Source organism: Lissotriton helveticus, chromosome 11, assembly GCF_964261635.1.
Source record: "Lissotriton helveticus chromosome 11, aLisHel1.1, whole genome shotgun sequence".
NCBI classification, from domain to species: domain Eukaryota; kingdom Metazoa; phylum Chordata; class Amphibia; order Caudata; family Salamandridae; genus Lissotriton; species Lissotriton helveticus.
In genome coordinates this window covers 769,763,798-769,782,788 of record NC_136072.1, presented here as the reverse complement: position 1 = coordinate 769,782,788, position 18,991 = coordinate 769,763,798, and the positions used below count along the sequence as shown (strand labels likewise).

The 18,991-nt window shown below is 41.7% G+C and overlaps 1 protein-coding gene across 3 annotated transcripts in view; it reads left to right on the top strand.

The window, feature by feature from the left end:
• Positions 1-18,991, top strand: part of HHLA2 (HHLA2 member of B7 family) — a 348,356-nt gene that overhangs the window by 41,878 nt on the left and 287,487 nt on the right. For all 3 annotated transcript variants that reach the window (XM_078665810.1, XM_078665808.1, XM_078665809.1), the window contains one exon: positions 1,971-2,055. In XM_078665810.1, the coding sequence (XP_078521936.1) occupies positions 1,971-2,055 (85 nt within the window). The remainder of the gene's footprint in view (positions 1-1,970; positions 2,056-18,991) is intronic.

Here is an 18,991-nt window from a genome sequence, read left to right as displayed (position 1 = left end):
TGGTGCAGAAGTTAGAGAGAGGTAAGGGAACCTCTCTCTAAGTTTAGGAATAAAGATTAGTGGTTAGATTAATGGTTAGAGAATACTGAGAAAAAATGGGGATTGGTCTGAAGAAAAGATACAAGAGTTTAACAATACAGGTGCAGCAGGGAGAATCATAAATGAAAGCAAAGTGGCAACAGATAGAGAGAATACAGTGCACATTTCTACAGCAGATGTGGAGAAGAGGATATATTGCAAGATATATAGGGTAAAATATAGGAAGTAAATTGAATATGCTAAATTAGAAGCAAACTATTAATTATAAAGATACATAAGTACATGGAGATTATATCATAAGTACATGCAATGGCATATCTGTAGAAGGAAGGTAATATATGTAGATTAAAGTTGCATTTAATAAACTCAGACTTTCAAGTATTGCTGTACTTTAAGTTAATGTATTTGGGTTTTTTTTGTAATTCAATAGTGAAGCAATTGTAGATAGTTATGATAAAAGATTTACTTATTGACACAGTCACTTATATACATATTAAACATAGAATAATGTAACTATAAGTAATATGTAGATTTGTTAAGCAAAATTAACGAATATCTATATCTTTAAAAACACAATTATTATACATGTTTTTACAAAGCAATACACATATGTAGGTACACATTTATAGTTCAAATACATGCTTATATACAGAGGGATATGCTGTATGCTTATATTTGAGTATGGTGGTTATGTGGGGAAAGAGCCAATTCTTGATTAGTCTTCAGAAAAGAAGGTGGTTGTCCGTGGGTCTTATGTGTGGGGGTAAAGAGTTCAATAGTTTGGCTGCTTGAACAGATAAGGATGGTCCACCCATGTTTTTTTTACTTTTACGGTGGGATTTTGAGGCGAGGTTCCACTCTAGAGTGTAGATTCCTTTGTTGAATGTATTTTGTGATTTTTCAGCATTTAGAATTAGCTTTCCCAATAATTGTTTGTTTTCCTTATGGCCATCATGCAAAGAACTTGTTGTGTCAGGCTGTAAACATTTAAAAGCACTGATAATAAGGAAAAGCATACAAGTTTGCCTATTGTAGCACATTTTTTTAGACAGACTTTTAATTGATAGAAACCCATATTTGGGAGATTAAGGGGGAGAATCCCAAATGTTTTGCTTTGGGTTAGTGTTAGTGTAACAAAAGTGACGCTAACCAGCAAAAAATGTATTTTTTGATTCACTTTCCAGTGCATAACTTGTTTTACACTAGAAAGCACTCAAAAGTATGCATGACACGCGGCTTTGCCTTACTTTGCATCAAGAGGGCATTACATGGGTGATACATGGACGTTTCCATGCAACAACACATCCATTTTGACGCTAACCCCTATCTAGTAACATTAGTTTACAGGGGTTAGCACAATTAACGATGCAGAAAAGTAGACGTGAAGAGGAAGATTGTTTTCATTTCTCCTTGCTTTTATGACTTTGCATGTGTGCTGCACTGTTCAGCACACATACAAAGTAGGAAAAGCTTTTACACTTGTCTAGCCATTGTATTTTGTACAGGAAGGGTACCCTTCCTGTTCAAAACCTATGTCAGATTCAGGCACGCACCCTAGCACTGTGGCACTCAGGTGTGTACCTGCCGCTCAGCAGCTGAAATCAGTGCTGGCACTAGGGAGAGGGGAGGAAAGGGCCATATCTCTGTAGATATGGTCCTTTCCTTCTTCCTCTCTGTCATGCAACGCAGCACAGCATTTTCACCTGCTCGCTGCATTTCATGATCTTTTTGAGAATCTGGACCTGCCTCTTTTAAACCATGTATGATAAGTTTGAGCAAATATTGTTTATGAACATTGTTTACTAAGGGTGCATGATGATAAAATGTTAATTGAAGTTTGATTTAGAAAATTTTTTTTTTAGGTCAGTTTTAATTTGAACAAAATTATCACTAGGTTAACCATTTACTTAATTTTTCCCTTGCATGCTTAGAATGCAATCTACCCAATCGGAGAGATGAATCTGCTTGCAATCTTATCCTTTTTCATTCTGTGTGATCAATATTCTTCAGTATTTGGTAAGTGCTTTGATTTTATTTTAAATAAATGTATGGAAAAAAAAATTGCACAACCAGTTTCCCATTCAGCCCACTATCCTGAATCTACACCCAAGGTACATAGCTTGCCAATATGCTTTTTTTGTGTGTCTGTATTAAACTGTATTAAAGGCCATGGATACATCCCAGTATCTCTGATGTTATGTTATATACTGAATATCCTGGGAGGTCCCATGGTGCTGAAGCAATAAGGTGAAGCTCAACACAGGAAAAGGGTAAAGGAAAAAAGTAACTCAAGAAAATAATTCTTCTGAGTTTCTTCTAGAAGAAAAAATGGGAAGTGATGGACATTATTACAACATGTTAAATAATTGGTGGGTCGAATCTCTAGTGAACTATGATGAATATCTATTTTTAAAGAATGACCTCCCCCATATACCCTGTTTGTATCTGCTTCCTAAGATACATAAACATCCCACTAGACCACCAGGGTGATGCACTGTGTCATCTAATTGGGGTCTCCTTGAAAATACCTAAATTTTTCTGAATACCTATCTGGCCCCGTTTGTGGTTGATTTAAGGTCATATTGCCGAGATAGCACTGATTTCTTTAGAAGGATTCATGATGTCAAGTGGGAGAGCTCTTATCTTATGATATCTCTGGACGTATGCTCATGGTATACATGTATCGTACAAAGAAAGGGAGTTGAAGCTTTTATGTATTTCCATCAGGGCAGGCCACTCTCCTTGTTGGATCATACTAACATGCTGGGATCCATGATGTTGTTTTGCCTGGAACAAAATATATTTGTGTTCGAGGGGGCGGTTTACAGACAGAAGTCAGGTACAACCACGGGTACTTGCTTTACCCCCAGCCTAGATAATCTTTTTCTGGGCTGGGAGGAGTAGCAGGTGGTCTGGATTGAACAGTACAACAAATTCATCGAACACATCCTGATCTGGATCAGATATATTGACAATCTGTTCCTTATCTGGGATGGGGACGAACAGAGTGCCAGGAAATTTATTAATGTTTTGGAAACTACCGATCTCAATCTTAGTTTCACTAATGCTATCAGCAGCACATACTGTGAATTTCTAGATGTGGCAATTCAAATTGAAGAAAATAAGTTACACACTTCACTCTTCAGAGAAAAGACAGCAGGTAACAGAATAATACACGCATCAAGTCATCATCCAGCACCACTTGTACATAGCATTCTGTACGGCGAACTTTTGAGAGCTCGTTGTAATTGTAGCACTGAGGAGGCTTATAGGAAAGAACAGGATAACTTCAAACTGAGATATATGCAACAAGGCTACTCACATAAGATCTTAAATCAAGCAATTCAAAAGTTAGAAGCAGTGAAGGAAACAGATGTTCTGTTCAGAAGTAAGGAAAACAAAAAAGGATTAACCTACAACAAAAATACAAGTAATGACAGTAATACACCTTGACTCGTTACTACATGCAACAAAAGATCCATGCTATTTAGGTGTCTTCTAAAGAAACATTGGAGTCTCCTGATTACCGATCCCATTATTGGCAATATTGTAGGAGCGGCACCGCTGGTGACATATAGACGGTCTAAGTCGCTGAGAGATTCCCTAGTACACAGTTACCAGGAACAGAGACCCCCATCTAGTTGGCTTGACAGAAAAATGGAAGGCTTCTACCCATGTGGTTCATGTAAAGCCTACAAACATAGTAAAATCTGTAAGAGTTACATTACTGAAATGGCAAAGTTAGATATATTCGCAAATTTATCACCCACAATACAGAATTTACCATCTATTTGCTGGAATGTCCCTGTGGGCTACGTTACATTGGTAGCACGAAATTACCATTAAAAATGGGAATTTTTCAACATCTCCGTGCTATCACGAATAATAATTTGAATTATACCGTAAACCGTCATTTCAGGATTAAACACAACAGCGACAGCAGTACCCTAAGGGCCCTTGCGTTTGACTGTATTAAGAAACACACTAGAGGTGGTGACAGAGAGAAATTGCTGCGAATTGTAGAGTCTAAATACATTATCAATTTAAATACTAGAATTCCATTTGGAATGAACATCAGCGAGGAGCTGACAACTCATATTGGCTGAATTTTTCCATTAATATACACATATCCAATCCTCTATGTTTGTATGCCATCTTTTCACTACAATGTTATTTGTTTGTTGGTATCTCACTTGTGTCACTCATTGAGGCATTTTTTAATTTACAGTCTCACATAGTTGCAATCTGGCACTCGCCTTAGATACATGAAGTTAAAGCTTAGGGAGGACATTGATAGACTCACCACTCCCCAATTTTGGATTATTGTTCAGGACTTAGAGAGAGTAATGGTGATCATATTTTCATTGCCAGTATGGTCATCCTCTTGAACACTTGCCCTATATAGGGATTTTTTCTCAAGTCTAGGTTATTTTTCCAGCTTGGTTTTTTGGTGAGTCGCAGTAGTATGCAACTGGCATGCTTTTTTGACCTCCATGTCATCGCTGCTAACATGTGGTTCTGTTATGCCATATAGCGCCTTTTTAAATGTAAATGCATTTTTGGACACTAGCATTCACTGTTGTTGTTTTTTTCACTTGAAAGTGTAATAACCATCTATATGTACTTATTTTGCAACGATTACTAATTGTATTGTGAAAAGAATTCTTAGGTTTGATATACACACATGAATTGGTAATGTGTATTAATCTTTTACGTTGCAATGTATTGTTCAAAATTACGAAGGAAAGCAAAAAAACTGAGGTCTTTCTTCTGCAATGAAATGAATTGAAAGTCTTTCCTTCATTTTCTGACAGGTTCTCACGTATTTCTGGAGTGGGTTGAGCACACAATGTAAACTTGATAAAGGCTTATTACTGAAACATGTTATTCTTTTTTTGCACAATAAATCCTAGTGCAAAACTACTTGGTGTGCCATCTTTCTCATTTCCTATTTGAATGGACTTGGACTGGTGTACTGATGGTTGTTTCTCCATCGACGGCACCGGCATTGTGAGGCCAGCAGCGGCGTCTTAGCAACGCTGTTGGAAAGGGATATATATATAGCACGACAGACTTGGAGCCTTGAAAACAAGATAAGCTGATGAAGGTCTGCGTGGTAGTGAAATCTAATCTGCACGGTGTGACCGAGGTATGGAACACTTTCCCTTTCAAAGCAATATTTGCACTCTGGACACATCGCGCTGACATCGATTTTACCAAGATCAGCAGTGGGAACCAGTTAATATTTGAAGGGCAGTGGAGCATTATGGGCAATGGAGTCCCGTGATGACATGACTCTAAAGACTAAAGCAGAGAACACTGTTTTATTTTTTCACCACTGTGGGGTTACTTGGAAACCTGAAACACACAAGTACTCACCTCTGCTTTTTCTTCTATAGAGCAAATGGGAGAAAGAACAAAATAATACTTCATACACTGTCCCTTTAAACTGGAGTAAATGACTGAAGTCCGTTCTCACTGCCTAATGAGATACGTTATTTAAATCAAAACGAACCCACGGACACTGCAGCTTGGCATTTGAGGAAGAGTTTTGTAAACTCGAAACGCGTTATGCCTGTCTTTTAAATTATATTAAAGATCTTTTTCAAGTAAACTGTTGGTGTGGCTCGTGCAGCGTGAGGTATTGCGTACGTCTTTCTTTGATATATATATATATATATATCCTCGCTCCTCAACACCAAACAATTCGCCGCACTCGCAGGCAGGTGCGACTACTTGCGGGGGTGCACCCGCATCAATATGCCAGCTCCATTTCCTCTTCACTTCTCTCTCTCTCTGCTTTCTCTCAATGATAAATTTGGTTTTCAATTTGTACTCTGCCTAAATGAACTGATGATCTGTTGACATTGATGTTTTAATTTGCCAATGTTACAATTTCTACTCTTTCATGATTTTTCTACTCTTTATTATCTCTTTATATCATCCTTTTTATCTTCTCTAAACTTCGATTTTAATTTCGTCTCAAGGGTATCATTGATGGTATGTGTTCCACGCTGATATATTTTGGGATGATTTAAGTATTGTCATTAAGGAGGCTTGAATCATTCAGTATTCATTGCATCATGGATTTATGCCCATCTTGGGCTTGATTATATCTTGTGAACATGATAATGGTTGCCCATACAGGGCTTGAGTAAGTGGTTGTGATTTTCGTATATATATATGTTCGAAAGTCGAGCAGTTTGCTATTTAAAGATGGCGCTGATTTTAAGAGACTACCGATATACAGGATAGTCCTTTTTTGATGTTCACAGCGGAAGTGATGATGTTTAAATACTGTGGATGTACGGCGTTCCGGTAAACATAGAGAAAGGTTTACTCCGAAACGCGTCTGTTTACTTGTTGCTCTGTTACTGGAATAAAACTTATGGTAACAAGGCCCTACGAGTGCGGTTCCTTTCTGGCGGAAGCCGTGGTGAAGAGGAAATGGAGCTGATATATATATATATATATATATATATATATATATATATATATATATATATATATATATATATATATATATATATATATATATATATATATATATATATATATATATATATATATATATATATATATATATATATATATATATATATATATATATATAATTCTTATCCGAGGAGAAGAAACAGAGGCCACGAGGGGAGTGCATTGAAAACAGCAGCTTTATTTCAAGGGTCCCAGCGGAGGCGGATGCATTTCGGCGAGTGGGCCTTCTTCAGCGCCCCATGCTGTGAGGATATCGTCCTTCATTAACTCCTCCTGTTGAAATCTCTGCTAGCACCAGAGTCTGCTCCCCCTAGCGGTCAGCTCACCAATCAAAGTTCGTGTTAAGTATAGCGAACTTCAAGTCCCAGCATGCAGTGTGTTTGCATTGCCGAGATGGTAGTATAGGGGAGTGAGTAATTGTAGGATCGGTGCAGGCTTTTCAAGTGAGTAGGGCGGATCGAAGATCAATTGAAACAGCAGAGTTCCCTCTGAGTCCCCTCTGACTGCAGCGACCAGTCGCACCAGGTAAAATGTTGAGTGGGGGCAGTCAAATGCGAGACTGGGTGCCCTATTGAGATAAAATATCTCGGTCCTCTCTCGTCTTCCTGACGTTTCTGGCAGACTTCGGAATTTCCAGTGCCCTGGATACAGGAAAACTGCAAGCAGCGTGTTGCCAAATTCATTCCGGGTCTTTTGGATGCTGCAGGGCCTCCGGACCGTGCCTTGGCGAGCACAGTATGTATGAAGGGGATTCTTATCCGAGGAGAAGAAACAGAGGCCACGAGGGGAGTGCATTGAAAACAGCAGCTTTATTTCAAGGGTCCCAGCGGAGGCGGATGCATTTCGGCGAGTGGGCCTTCTTCAGCGCCCCATGCTGTGAGGATATCGTCCTTCATTAACTCCTCCTGTTGAAATCTCTGCTAGCACCAGAGTCTCCTCCCCCTAGCGGTCAGCTCACCAATCAAAGTTCGTGTTAAGTATAGCGAACTTCAAGTCCCAGCATGCAGTGTGTTTGCATTGCCGAGATGGTAGTATAGGGGAGTGAGTAATCGTAGGATCGGTGCAGGCTTTTCAGGTGAGTAGGGCGGATCGAAGATCAATTGAAACAGCAAAGTTCCCTCTGAGTCCCCTCTGACTGCAGCGACCAGTCGCACCAGGTAAAATGTTGAGTGGGGGCAGTCAAATGCGAGACTGGGTGCCCTATTGAGATAAAATATCTCGGTCCTCTCTCGTCTTCCTGACGTTTCTGGCAGACTTCGGAATTTCCAGTGCCCTGGATACAGGAAAACTGCAAGCAGCGTGTTGCCAAATTCATTCCGGGTCTTTTGGATGCTGCAGGGCCTCCGGACCGTGCCTTGGCGAGCACAGTATGTATGAAGGGGATTCTTATCCGAGGAGAAGAAACAGAGGCCACGAGGGGAGTGCATTGAAAACAGCAGCTTTATTTCAAGGGTCCCAGCGGAGGCGGATGCATTTCGGCGAGTGGGCCTTCTTCAGCGCCCCATGCTGTGAGGATATCGTCCTTCATTAACTCCTCCTGTTGGAATCTCTGCTAGCACCAGAGTCTCCTCCCCCTAGCGGTCAGCTCACCAATCAAAGTTCGTGTTAAGTATAGCGAACTTCAAGTCCCAGCATGCAGTGTGTTTGCATTGCCGAGATGGTAGTATAGGGGAGTGAGTAATCGTAGGATCGGTGCAGGCTTTTCAGGTGAGTAGGGCGGATCGAAGATCAATTGAAACAGCAGAGTTCCCTCTGAGTCCCCTCTGACTGCAGCGACCAGTCGCACCAGGTAAAATGTTGAGTGGGGGCAGTCAAATGCGAGACTGGGTGCCCTATTGAGATAAAATATCTCGGTCCTCTCTCGTCTTCCTGACGTTTCTGGCAGACTTCGGAATTTCCAGTGCCCTGGATACAGGAAAACTGCAAGCAGCGTGTTGCCAAATTCATTCCGAGTCTTTTGGATGCTGCAGGGCCTCCGGACCGTGCCTTGGCGAGCACAGTATGTATGAAGGGGATTCTTATCCGAGGAGAAGAAACAGAGGCCACGAGGGGAGTGCATTGAAAACAGCAGCTTTATTTCAAGGGTCCCAGCGGAGGCGGATGCATTTCGGCGAGTGGGCCTTCTTCAGCGCCCCATGCTGTGAGGATATCGTCCTTCATTAACTCCTCCTGTTGAAATCTCTGCTAGCACCAGAGTCTCCTCCCCCTAGCGGTCAGCTCACCAATCAAAGTTCGTGTTAAGTATAGCGAACTTCAAGTCCCAGCATGCAGTGTGTTTGCATTGCCGAGATGGTAGTATAGGGGAGTGAGTAATCGTAGGATCGGTGCAGGCTTTTCAGGTGAGTAGGGCGGATCGAAGATCAATTGAAACAGCAGAGTTCCCTCTGAGTCCCCTCTGACTGCAGCGACCAGTCGCACCAGGTAAAATGTTGAGTGGGGGCAGTCAAATGCGAGACTGGGTGCCCTATTGAGATAAAATATCTCGGTCCTCTCTCGTCTTCCTGACGTTTCTGGCAGACTTCGGAATTTCCAGAGCCCTGGATACAGGAAAACTGCAAGCAGCGTGTTGCCAAATTCATTCCGGGTCTTTTGGATGCTGCAGGGCCTCCGGACCGTGCCTTGGCGAGCACAGTATGTATGAAGGGGATTCTTATCCGAGGAGAAGAAACAGAGGCCACGAGGGGAGTGCATTGAAAACAGCAGCTTTATTTCAAGGGTCCCAGCGGAGGCGGATGCATTTCGGCGAGTGGGCTTTCTTCAGCGCCCCATGCTGTGAGGATATCGTCCTTCATTAACTCCTCCTGTTGAAATCTCTGCTAGCACCAGAGTCTCCTCCCCCTAGCGGTCAGCTCACCAATCAAAGTTCGTGTTAAGTATAGCGAACTTCAAGTCCCAGCATGCAGTGTGTTTGCATTGCCGAGATGGTAGTATAGGGGAGTGAGTAATCGTAGGATCGGTGCAGGCTTTTCAGGTGAGTAGGGCGGATCGAAGATCAATTGAAACAACAGAGTTCCCTCTGAGTCCCCTCTGACTGCAGCGACCAGTCGCACCAGGTAAAATGTTGAGTGGGGGCAGTCAAATGCGAGACTGGGTGCCCTATTGAGATAAAATATCTCGGTCCTCTCTCGTCTTCCTGACGTTTCTGGCAGACTTCGGAATTTCCAGTGCCCTGGATACAGGAAAACTGCAAGCAGCGTGTTGCCAAATTCATTCCGGGTCTTTTGGATGCTGCAGGGCCTCTGGACCGTGCCTTGGCGAGCACAGTATGTATGAAGGGGATTCTTATCCGAGGAGAAGAAACAGAGGCCACGAGGGGAGTGCATTGAAAACAGCAGCTTTATTGAAAGGGTCCCAGCGGAGGCGGATGCATTTCGGCGAGCGGGCCTTCTTCAGCGCCCCATGCTGTGAGGATATCGTCCTTCATTAACTCCTCCTGTTGGAATCTCTGCTAGCACCAGAGTCTCCTCCCCCTAGCGGTCAGCTCACCAATCAAAGTTCGTGTTAAGTATAGCGAACTTCAAGTCCCAGCATGCAGTGTGTTTGCATTGCCGAGATGGTAGTATAGGGGAGTGAGTAATCGTAGGATCGGTGCAGGCTTTTCAGGTGAGTAGGGCGGATCGAAGATCAATTGAAACAGCAGAGTTCCCTCTGAGTCCCCTCTGACTGCAGCGACCAGTCGCACCAGGTAAAATGTTGAGTGGGGGCAGTCAAATGCGAGACTGGGTGCCCTATTGAGATAAAATATCTCGGTCCTCTCTCGTCTTCCTGACGTTTCTGGCAGACTTCGGAATTTCCAGTGCCCTGGATACAGGAAAACTGCAAGCAGCGTGTTGCCAAATTCATTCCGGGTCTTTTGGATGCTGCAGGGCCTCCGGACCGTGCCTTGGCGAGCACAGTATGTATGAAGGGGATTCTTATCCGAGGAGAAGAAACAGAGGCCACGAGGGGAGTGCATTGAAAACAGCAGCTTTATTTCAAGGGTCCCAGCGGAGGCGGATGCATTTCGGCGAGTGGGCCTTCTTCAGCGCCCCATGCTGTGAGGATATCGTCCTTCATTAACTCCTCCTGTTGAAATCTCTGCTAGCACCAGAGTCTCCTCCCCCTAGCGGTCAGCTCACCAATCAAAGTTCGTGTTAAGTATAGCGAACTTCAAGTCCCAGCATGCAGTGTGTTTGCATTGCCGAGATGGTAGTATAGGGGAGTGAGTAATCGTAGGATCGGTGCAGGCTTTTCAGGTGAGTAGGGCGGATTGAAGATCAATTGAAACAGCAGAGTTCCCTCTGAGTCCCCTCTGACTGCAGCGACCAGTCGCACCAGGTAAAATGTTGAGTGGGGGCAGTCAAATGCGAGACTGGGTGCCCTATTGAGATAAAATATCTCGGTCCTCTCTCGTCTTCCTGACGTTTCTGGCAGACTTCGGAATTTCCAGTGCCCTGGATACAGGAAAACTGCAAGCAGCGTGTTGCCAAATTCATTCCGGGTCTTTTGGATGCTGCAGGGCCTCCGGACCGTGCCTTGGCGAGCACAGTATGTATGAAGGGGATTCTTATCCGAGGAGAAGAAACAGAGGCCACGAGGGGAGTGCATTGAAAACAGCAGCTTTATTTCAAGGGTCCCAGCGGAGGCGGATGCATTTCGGCGAGTGGGCCTTCTTCAGCGCCCCATGCTGTGAGGATATCGTCCTTCATTAACTCCTCCTGTTGAAATCTCTGCTAGCACCAGAGTCTCCTCATCCTAGCGGTCAGCTCACCAATCAAAGTTCGTGTTAAGTATAGCGAACTTCAAGTCCCAGCATGCAGTGTGTTTGCATTGCCGAGATGGTAGTATAGGGGAGTGAGTAATCGTAGGATCGGTGCAGGCTTTTCAGGTGAGTAGGGCGGATCGAAGATCAATTGAAACAGCAGAGTTCCCTCTGAGTCCCCTCTGACTGCAGCGACCAGTCGCACCAGGTAAAATGTTGAGTGGGGGCAGTCAAATGCGAGACTGGGTGCCCTATTGAGATAAAATATCTCGGTCCTCTCTCGGCTTCCTGACGTTTCTGGCAGACTTGGGAATTTCCAGTGCCCTGGATACAGGAAAACTGCAAGCAGCGTGTTGCCAAATTCATTCCGGGTCTTTTGGATGCTGCAGGGCCTCTGGACCGTGCCTTGGCGAGCACAGTATGTATGAAGGGGATTCTTATCCGAGGAGAAGAAACAGAGGCCACGAGGGGAGTGCATTGAAAACAGCAGCTTTATTTCAAGGGTCCCAGCGGAGGCGGATGCATTTCGGCGAGTGGGCCTTCTTCAGCGCCCCATGCTGTGAGGATATCGTCCTTCATTAACTCCTCCTGTTGAAATCTCTGCTAGCACCAGAGTCTCCTCCCCCTAGCGGTCAGCTCACCAATCAAAGTATATATATATCCAAATGAAGGTTGCTCAAACAGTGAAGTGCCTGACACGAAGTATTAGCGTCAGTCTTTTGAAGCCTTTTTCAAAACGCGTTTCTGGAGCAGGTTTCCCTTCATCAATGGCAGGCTAATGAGGGAAAGAGACAGCTGCTTTGCATCTCATGCTGGTTTTAAATTTCATGATCCCGCCCTGACGGGCGTGTGCATGCCGTGCATTCTGGTTAATGTGGTCTTCAGGTAAGTAAGAACCTTCCGTGGTAGCAGCTGTAACTCGCACCTTCAAAAATACGAAATCCTTCAGGTTGCTGGGTCATTGTAGAGCTGTATTTCTTCCTTTATTAATGCCATCCGATTAGGCAACGTCATTCTTAGTGGTACTCTCAGCGTGAGAATGACTAGACCCGGAGTTGCTAATACAATATTGCGTGCGGGATACATTATCATGTTTTCATAGGAAATACGATCACATGTTTGAAAAAGATGGTAGTGGCTCAATCAGTCAGAGTGATGTGTGAGTGATGTGTCTGATGAAGTTTATCAGACGCGTCAACATCAGCAATTTATTCTGGAAGCAGTTTGGTCCAAAGAAAATCTACTAATTTTTTAGCTGAATGCCAAATGATGAATCATGGGCAGACAGAACAGAAGCAAGGTCAGGGTGCAAAGAGAGGGAGAGTCGGCAGAGGAACAGGAACAAACAAGCCAAACAGAGGAGAGAGAAAAGATGTTACAACCCCCATGGAAATGGTAACAAGGCCGAAGAAAACACAAACATGACAGTTGTCAACCTTTCCCAGCGGATACTCACGGCAGAAGAAATCAAACTTCTTGGACAAGGTTTGTCATTTTGTTCTACCATGAATTTTAATTTTTTCCCAAATCATGATTGATTTTTTTATTTTTCATGTAAATTGAAATTGAAAAAATGGTTTGACACTAACCATAAAGCAGCCTCTACAGCATCTGAGGCAGTAACTATGAGTAACCTCAATATTGACGACATTGAAGTTTTAAATGCCTTGGCATCCCAGTATGAACAAGGTGTGGGTAATGATGATGTCATTTCCAACTTACAACAGTTTGATATTAATGTGAATACCAACCCCGGATGTGGTTTTAAACCCAAGTCAGTATTTTTACCTCATATTGAATGTGATGCTATAGAGGTATTTGAAAGAGGGGTCTTGAGTGACCTTAAGAAAATTTGGTACAAAAAAACACCTATTTGTAAAAATAATTTAACTTATGATCAAACAGTGGCACTAGAAGATCTTAAATCAGACACTTCTATTGTGATACGCCAGTCTGACAAAGGTGGAAATGTTGGGGTGTTAGACAGACTGGCATATCTGTTGGAGGGTTGTCAACAACTGACCGATGAGACATGTTCTTGCATTTCTGACAAAGGTGCTATAGCTAAATCTAATGCGAAATATGGAGAGATGTTTGTAGAGTGGCGAGAGCAGGAACTATTGGAATGGGAGGAAAGCAATTATCTTAAATGCTCCCATCCAAGGATCCCTATATTATATCTACTCCCTAAACTCCATAAGGCCCAGTCAATCCCCCGGGCAGGCCATTGTTTTTTCAATAGGTTCATTACTTGAAAATACATCTCATTTTATTGAATACTATTTAAGGCCTTATGTGGTCAATTTACCCGCTTATCTAAGTGATACTACCCACTTCTTGACCATCATTGATGGGATATACTATCCGCACTGTCTCCCGGTTTTTTTCCCCTCTGGCACTTAAACTTATCATGTCTGCCTTGGTGATCTCCCGGCTAGACTATGCCAATGCCCTGTACAACGGCATCCCGGCATACAGTCTACGTAAACTCCAGCTTGTGCAGAACCAAGCAGCCCGGCTGGTGTATGGCCTTCACAGTTTCCACCACTCTACACCATTGCTGAAGGCGCTGCACTGGTTACCTATCCGGCAACGATCTCTCTTCAAGATTGGGTGCATGGTCTTTCAGGCACGGCAGGGAACGGCCCCTGCCTTTATTTCTTCCCTCTTAACAGATTATGTCCCCGTTAGACACCTTCGTTCTTCTTCTCAGTCACTTTTGCAGGTCCCTCGCTATACCAGGAAAAAATGGGGAGGCTCCAATTTCTCAGTTTTGGCCCCTGTATTCTGGAACTCCCTTCCTGACCATCTACGAGCGATAAAACAATATTCCCTCTTTCGCAAGGGCCTGAAAACCTTGTTGTTTGTTCAGGCTTTCCCACACTAACGATCCCCCTCACTTTCGCTCTGCATGCCGCTAAAAGCGCCAAGAAACCGTTATGGTGTATGATGCGCTATATAAGCTTTTTAAATTCAAATGCAAATATACTGGGAGCCAAGGTATATCTTGGTTACCTTGGATGTGTGTAGTTTATACACATGCATTCAACACCAATTTGGATTACAAGCCATAAGGCATTACCTGAAAAGTCATTCCATTTCTTTATTTTGTCATTCTGAGATGATTTTGGCCATGATTGAGTTTTGTTTAATGAATATTTTTTTCTGTTTGATGATGTCGTCTATCGACAATCATAGGGCACAGCCTTTGCCCCCAGCTATGCCAATTTGGTAATGGACTGGTGGGAGGAGCAGGTGGCCTCACAATTGGAAGAATACGATCACTGTGTCCTGTGGTTGCGTTTCATAGATGACATCTTTTTAATTTGGAATGGTGATATTGATTCAGCTAGGCTATTTGTTGGAAAACTCAATGAGAACAGTTATAATTTAGTGTTTACCGAACAGATGAGTAAAACTAGAATTTAGTTTTTGGATTTCCTGGTAGAAATCATAGATCACACCATACACACAAAACTATTCCGGAGAAGTCAACTGCTGGGAATAGTATTTTGAGTGCATTAAGCTCCTACCCACGTAAATTAGTTCATAGCATTCCGTTTGGTGAGTTGTTACGCGCAAATCGTAACTGTAGCTCTGAAAGCAGTTAGCAGAAAGAAAAGGAAATTATGTTGCAGTGCTTCAGGGATAGAGGCTACAGCTGTAGAACTATATCTGAAGCCTGTAAGAAGGTTGAGGCAGTAAATCGCACCCAGTTATTACTCCCGGTGAAGAGACAGGCGGAAACAGACATGCTGCAATTTATTACGACCTATTCTGGGCAAGCACAGGATGGTCGCCAGATACTTCGAAAACACTGGCATGTATTGTTAACTGGCACAAGCCTTCATAAACATCTTAACAGTTGTCCCCAAATCACTTTCCCAAGGAATCAGACATTGAGAGATGAACTGAGTCCTAACGTTGTGACCCAGTCTGCCAGACCCAGTAGTGTTAGTCGTGCAGGCCTTCGGTGCTGTAGAAACTGCAAGGCGTGCAGTAACAGCATCAATTGCACTACACTTGTGATATCTAGCAGTAAAAGGGAAGTGGAGATGAAAAAAGCGCTTACATGCAATACTATGTATTGGGTATATGCACTCATTTGTCCCTGTAACAAGGCCTATATAGGCAGCACGATTCATCATGCTAAAAAACGAGTGCTGGAATATATCAGGGCGTTTCGTCATAATAACAGCCAATACCCTGTAGCGCGACATTTCTTAGAACAACATTTCCAAAATGAGAAACTTCTGCGGATGGTGGTGATTGACGCTGTTCCCAAAAATGTACGAGGAGGGAACAGACAACTTTCATACTGTAAACTTGAGTAGAGATATATCATAGACTTAGAAACCATGAACCCGTTGGGATTAAACTCAAGTGAGGAATTATCTGTACACCTGCACAACTAAAGTGCTATTATGTTTATAGCAGTATTTGCCGTGTCTTCTGAAACTTTTTTATAATATTTATTTTTTATAATATGTATTTTAATTCTTGTTGTTTGTTCACATTTTAGGTATTGGGTACAGGTTTGTATTCTGGCCACTGCAATGCCTGATGGAAGTGTGTGTCCACTTGGGCAAAATTGTGAACTTTCCAGCTCCATGATTATTGTTTGGCAATATAGTTTTTTGCTGTATTGGCGTACTATTGGCAGCAACGTTTGTGGTTGTTATCAATGCTGATTGAAATCATTGTTGTTTGTTTAGACCTGGCAGACTTGTTATTGACTTATTTGTTAGTTTACCATGATTATTTAGATATTTATAGTAAGAAGGTGCGTACAGGCGCCTGTATTTCAAAACGGTTAAATATTTATCTTAATTCTGAGCTAAACAACTGAACGTGATTGTATATACAGACTGATATGGTGGATTCAGCAGTTGCCACAAATTTAGCAGGTAACTCGGAGTTGCTAATACAATATTGTGTGGGGGATACATTATCATGTTTTTCGCAATGTAGTTATCATCGGCGACTGGATTTAAATGCGGCGGTTATTGATGAACTGATATGTAACACTTACATCGATAAGATGGCCGCTATTTGTTTGGTTATTTTCACTATGTTGTACTCACAGTCTGTTTACCAGCACTATTTAAATGTGTGTGTAATATCGCCTGACCCTTAGCGTGATCAAGGCGAAAGTTGAAATGCGTTGCTGTGCAGTCAATAAAGACACTTTCTGCAACGACCCAAGGCGTCCGTGATTCCTTCCGGAATACAGAATTTTGTGTGGTGCATATATATTTATGTATATATATATATATATATATATATATATATATTCACAGAAAAATACATAGGTTTCAGGGGTGTTATAGTTAGCTGGACATTTCACTCGTACAAAACCATAGAAATTCCTCCGTTATAGTTAGTTCTGATAACTGTAACTCGTGCACCCGCAATAAACTGCTGATGATGTCACATATTACATCATTCATGACATGGTCAGTGACATCACTGATGACATCTTAAAGGACATCCCTGATGACATCACTGATGACATCATCCAGAGCACGTGGTTTAGTTTGAAATTTAAATATGTATTAAATATATACCACTCTGTATTGAAGATAGAGTGGATATATAACTGTCTGGATGGAGGATTTAGTAGCTGTCCGACTGTATGTTTAAGTGAGTAATTAAAAGTGTCTCACTTAATACATGGATTAGTAACAAAACTATGTGAATGTGTGCATCACTGTCTCTGTTGTTGTATAACATGCTGCATCAGTTGGTCACTAACTATATGAGTGTGTATATTAGTTATTGATTAGTTGGGTGAGTATTTGTATGGGAAACTGAGTTTGTGTGTGGTTGGATGGGGTGTATGTAACTCTATGCATAGATGTGTGAATGGTTGATCGATTAGGTGTATAGGTTTAGGAGTGCATGTGGAAACAGTTGTTTGGATGACTGAGTGTATTTATTTGTGTGTTGGTGAGCTAATATATGTTTTAGTTGTACATCTTCAACAAAGTAAAGAAATGAATGGCATTGTATGTGAGAGTTGGTGTATATAAATAAGTATATGTAAGAGTCAGTGATTGTGAGAGTAACTATGTGAATGAGTGTATAATTGTAATGGTGATTTTTTAACATATTAACTATGAGTTAATATGTGTTTGAATAAATGAGGTGTTGTGTGTATAATTGTGTAAGTGAGTAAATGTAGGTGTGATTAATTAGTGACTGCATGTATAAGTGATTCTATTGTTGAATGGGTAGTTGTGCGTGTAGACTTAGGAATCAGTGAGTGGGTATGTAGTAACTGGTATTGGTGTGTTAATGGTTTCAAATATGGTACTCATATTTTACAGTGAGTGATGAAAGGTTATATTAGTGTATGATGAGGTGTATCAGATTGTCACGTGGATGATGTCATCAGTGACGTCATCAGTGATGTCATTTGAGATGTCATCAGTGATGTCATCAGTGATGTCACTGACCATATCATGAATGATGTAATATGTGACATCATCACAGTGCAATTCAGGTGCGTGAGTTATAGTTAGCAGAACTAACTATGACGGGGGAATTTCTATGGTTTTGTACGAGTGAAATGTCCAGCTAACTATAACACCCCTGAAACCTATGTTTTTTTCCGTGAATTTCTAAGGTTTTTTTAAATGCTAATTTCTGACTATAACGTCTCTGAAACCTATGGTTTTTTCAGTGAATTTCAAAGCTTTTTTAAATGCTTATTTCTAACTATAATGTCTCTGAAACCTATGTTTTTTTCAGTGAATTTCAAAGGTTTTTTAAATGCTAATGTTTAAGTGTAATAGTAGTTATACCAATTTTTTTGTACTGATTTTCTACAGTTTTTTAACTGTTTATTTATAAATATTTTATTCATTAAATAACATTATACATTTTTCTGAAACTTGCAAAAAAAATCTGGTTTTAAAAATTCTAACTGAAATACTGTTTAATTTTTTTTTTGTTTCATTTTAATATATTTATATTATTTTCTTTTTTTCCCCAAAAAATTCGGAGTCGTGCACCCAAAGTGTACACATCACGGTGGGTGCGCAGATTCTAGCTGCCATTTTAGAAAAGTCGTGAAGGCTCCACATACGGTGTGCGACGGCTGCGTGTTTTTCAGTTACATCATATACATTTTAATATTACGTGACGTGCGCGATTGGTTTGCGACCAGTCCGCAACTCCTGCTCCCGCGCATTCACGACACATGCGCATTACGGTACACGACTCTTGGGTGGTGGCAGGTCCCGTGTGACGTTATATATACATGCTGGGGCGCGCTGGGTGCACGACTTGTGCAAAAAAAAATTATGTTCTAAAATTATATGTATGTGTCCTTAATATTCATATTCGGGCAAGAGATTATCTAAGATATTCATAAAAATAATATATTGTACTTATAATAAACTTATATTATTTTTTAATATATTTTCGCAAAGTTGCGGCGGGTGTGTGCTTTGTGAGCGCAGAGTGCATGGGTTCCCATGTGACCTAAAAAAAAAGATTTTATTGGTTCAAAACTTTTTCCACTGTAACTATTGAAGGACCCCACCAGTTTTAATCATTCTTGTTGGAGCATCTTTAGAGAGACATCTCTTTTCCTACAAGAACCCTTTTTGCTTGTTTTTTTTGGTGTTTTTCAAAAAATATCAAACAAAATGGCATCTGGACAGCAGCAGCTGCAGGAGGAAGTAACTTCTGAAGAAGAATTCTTGCCGG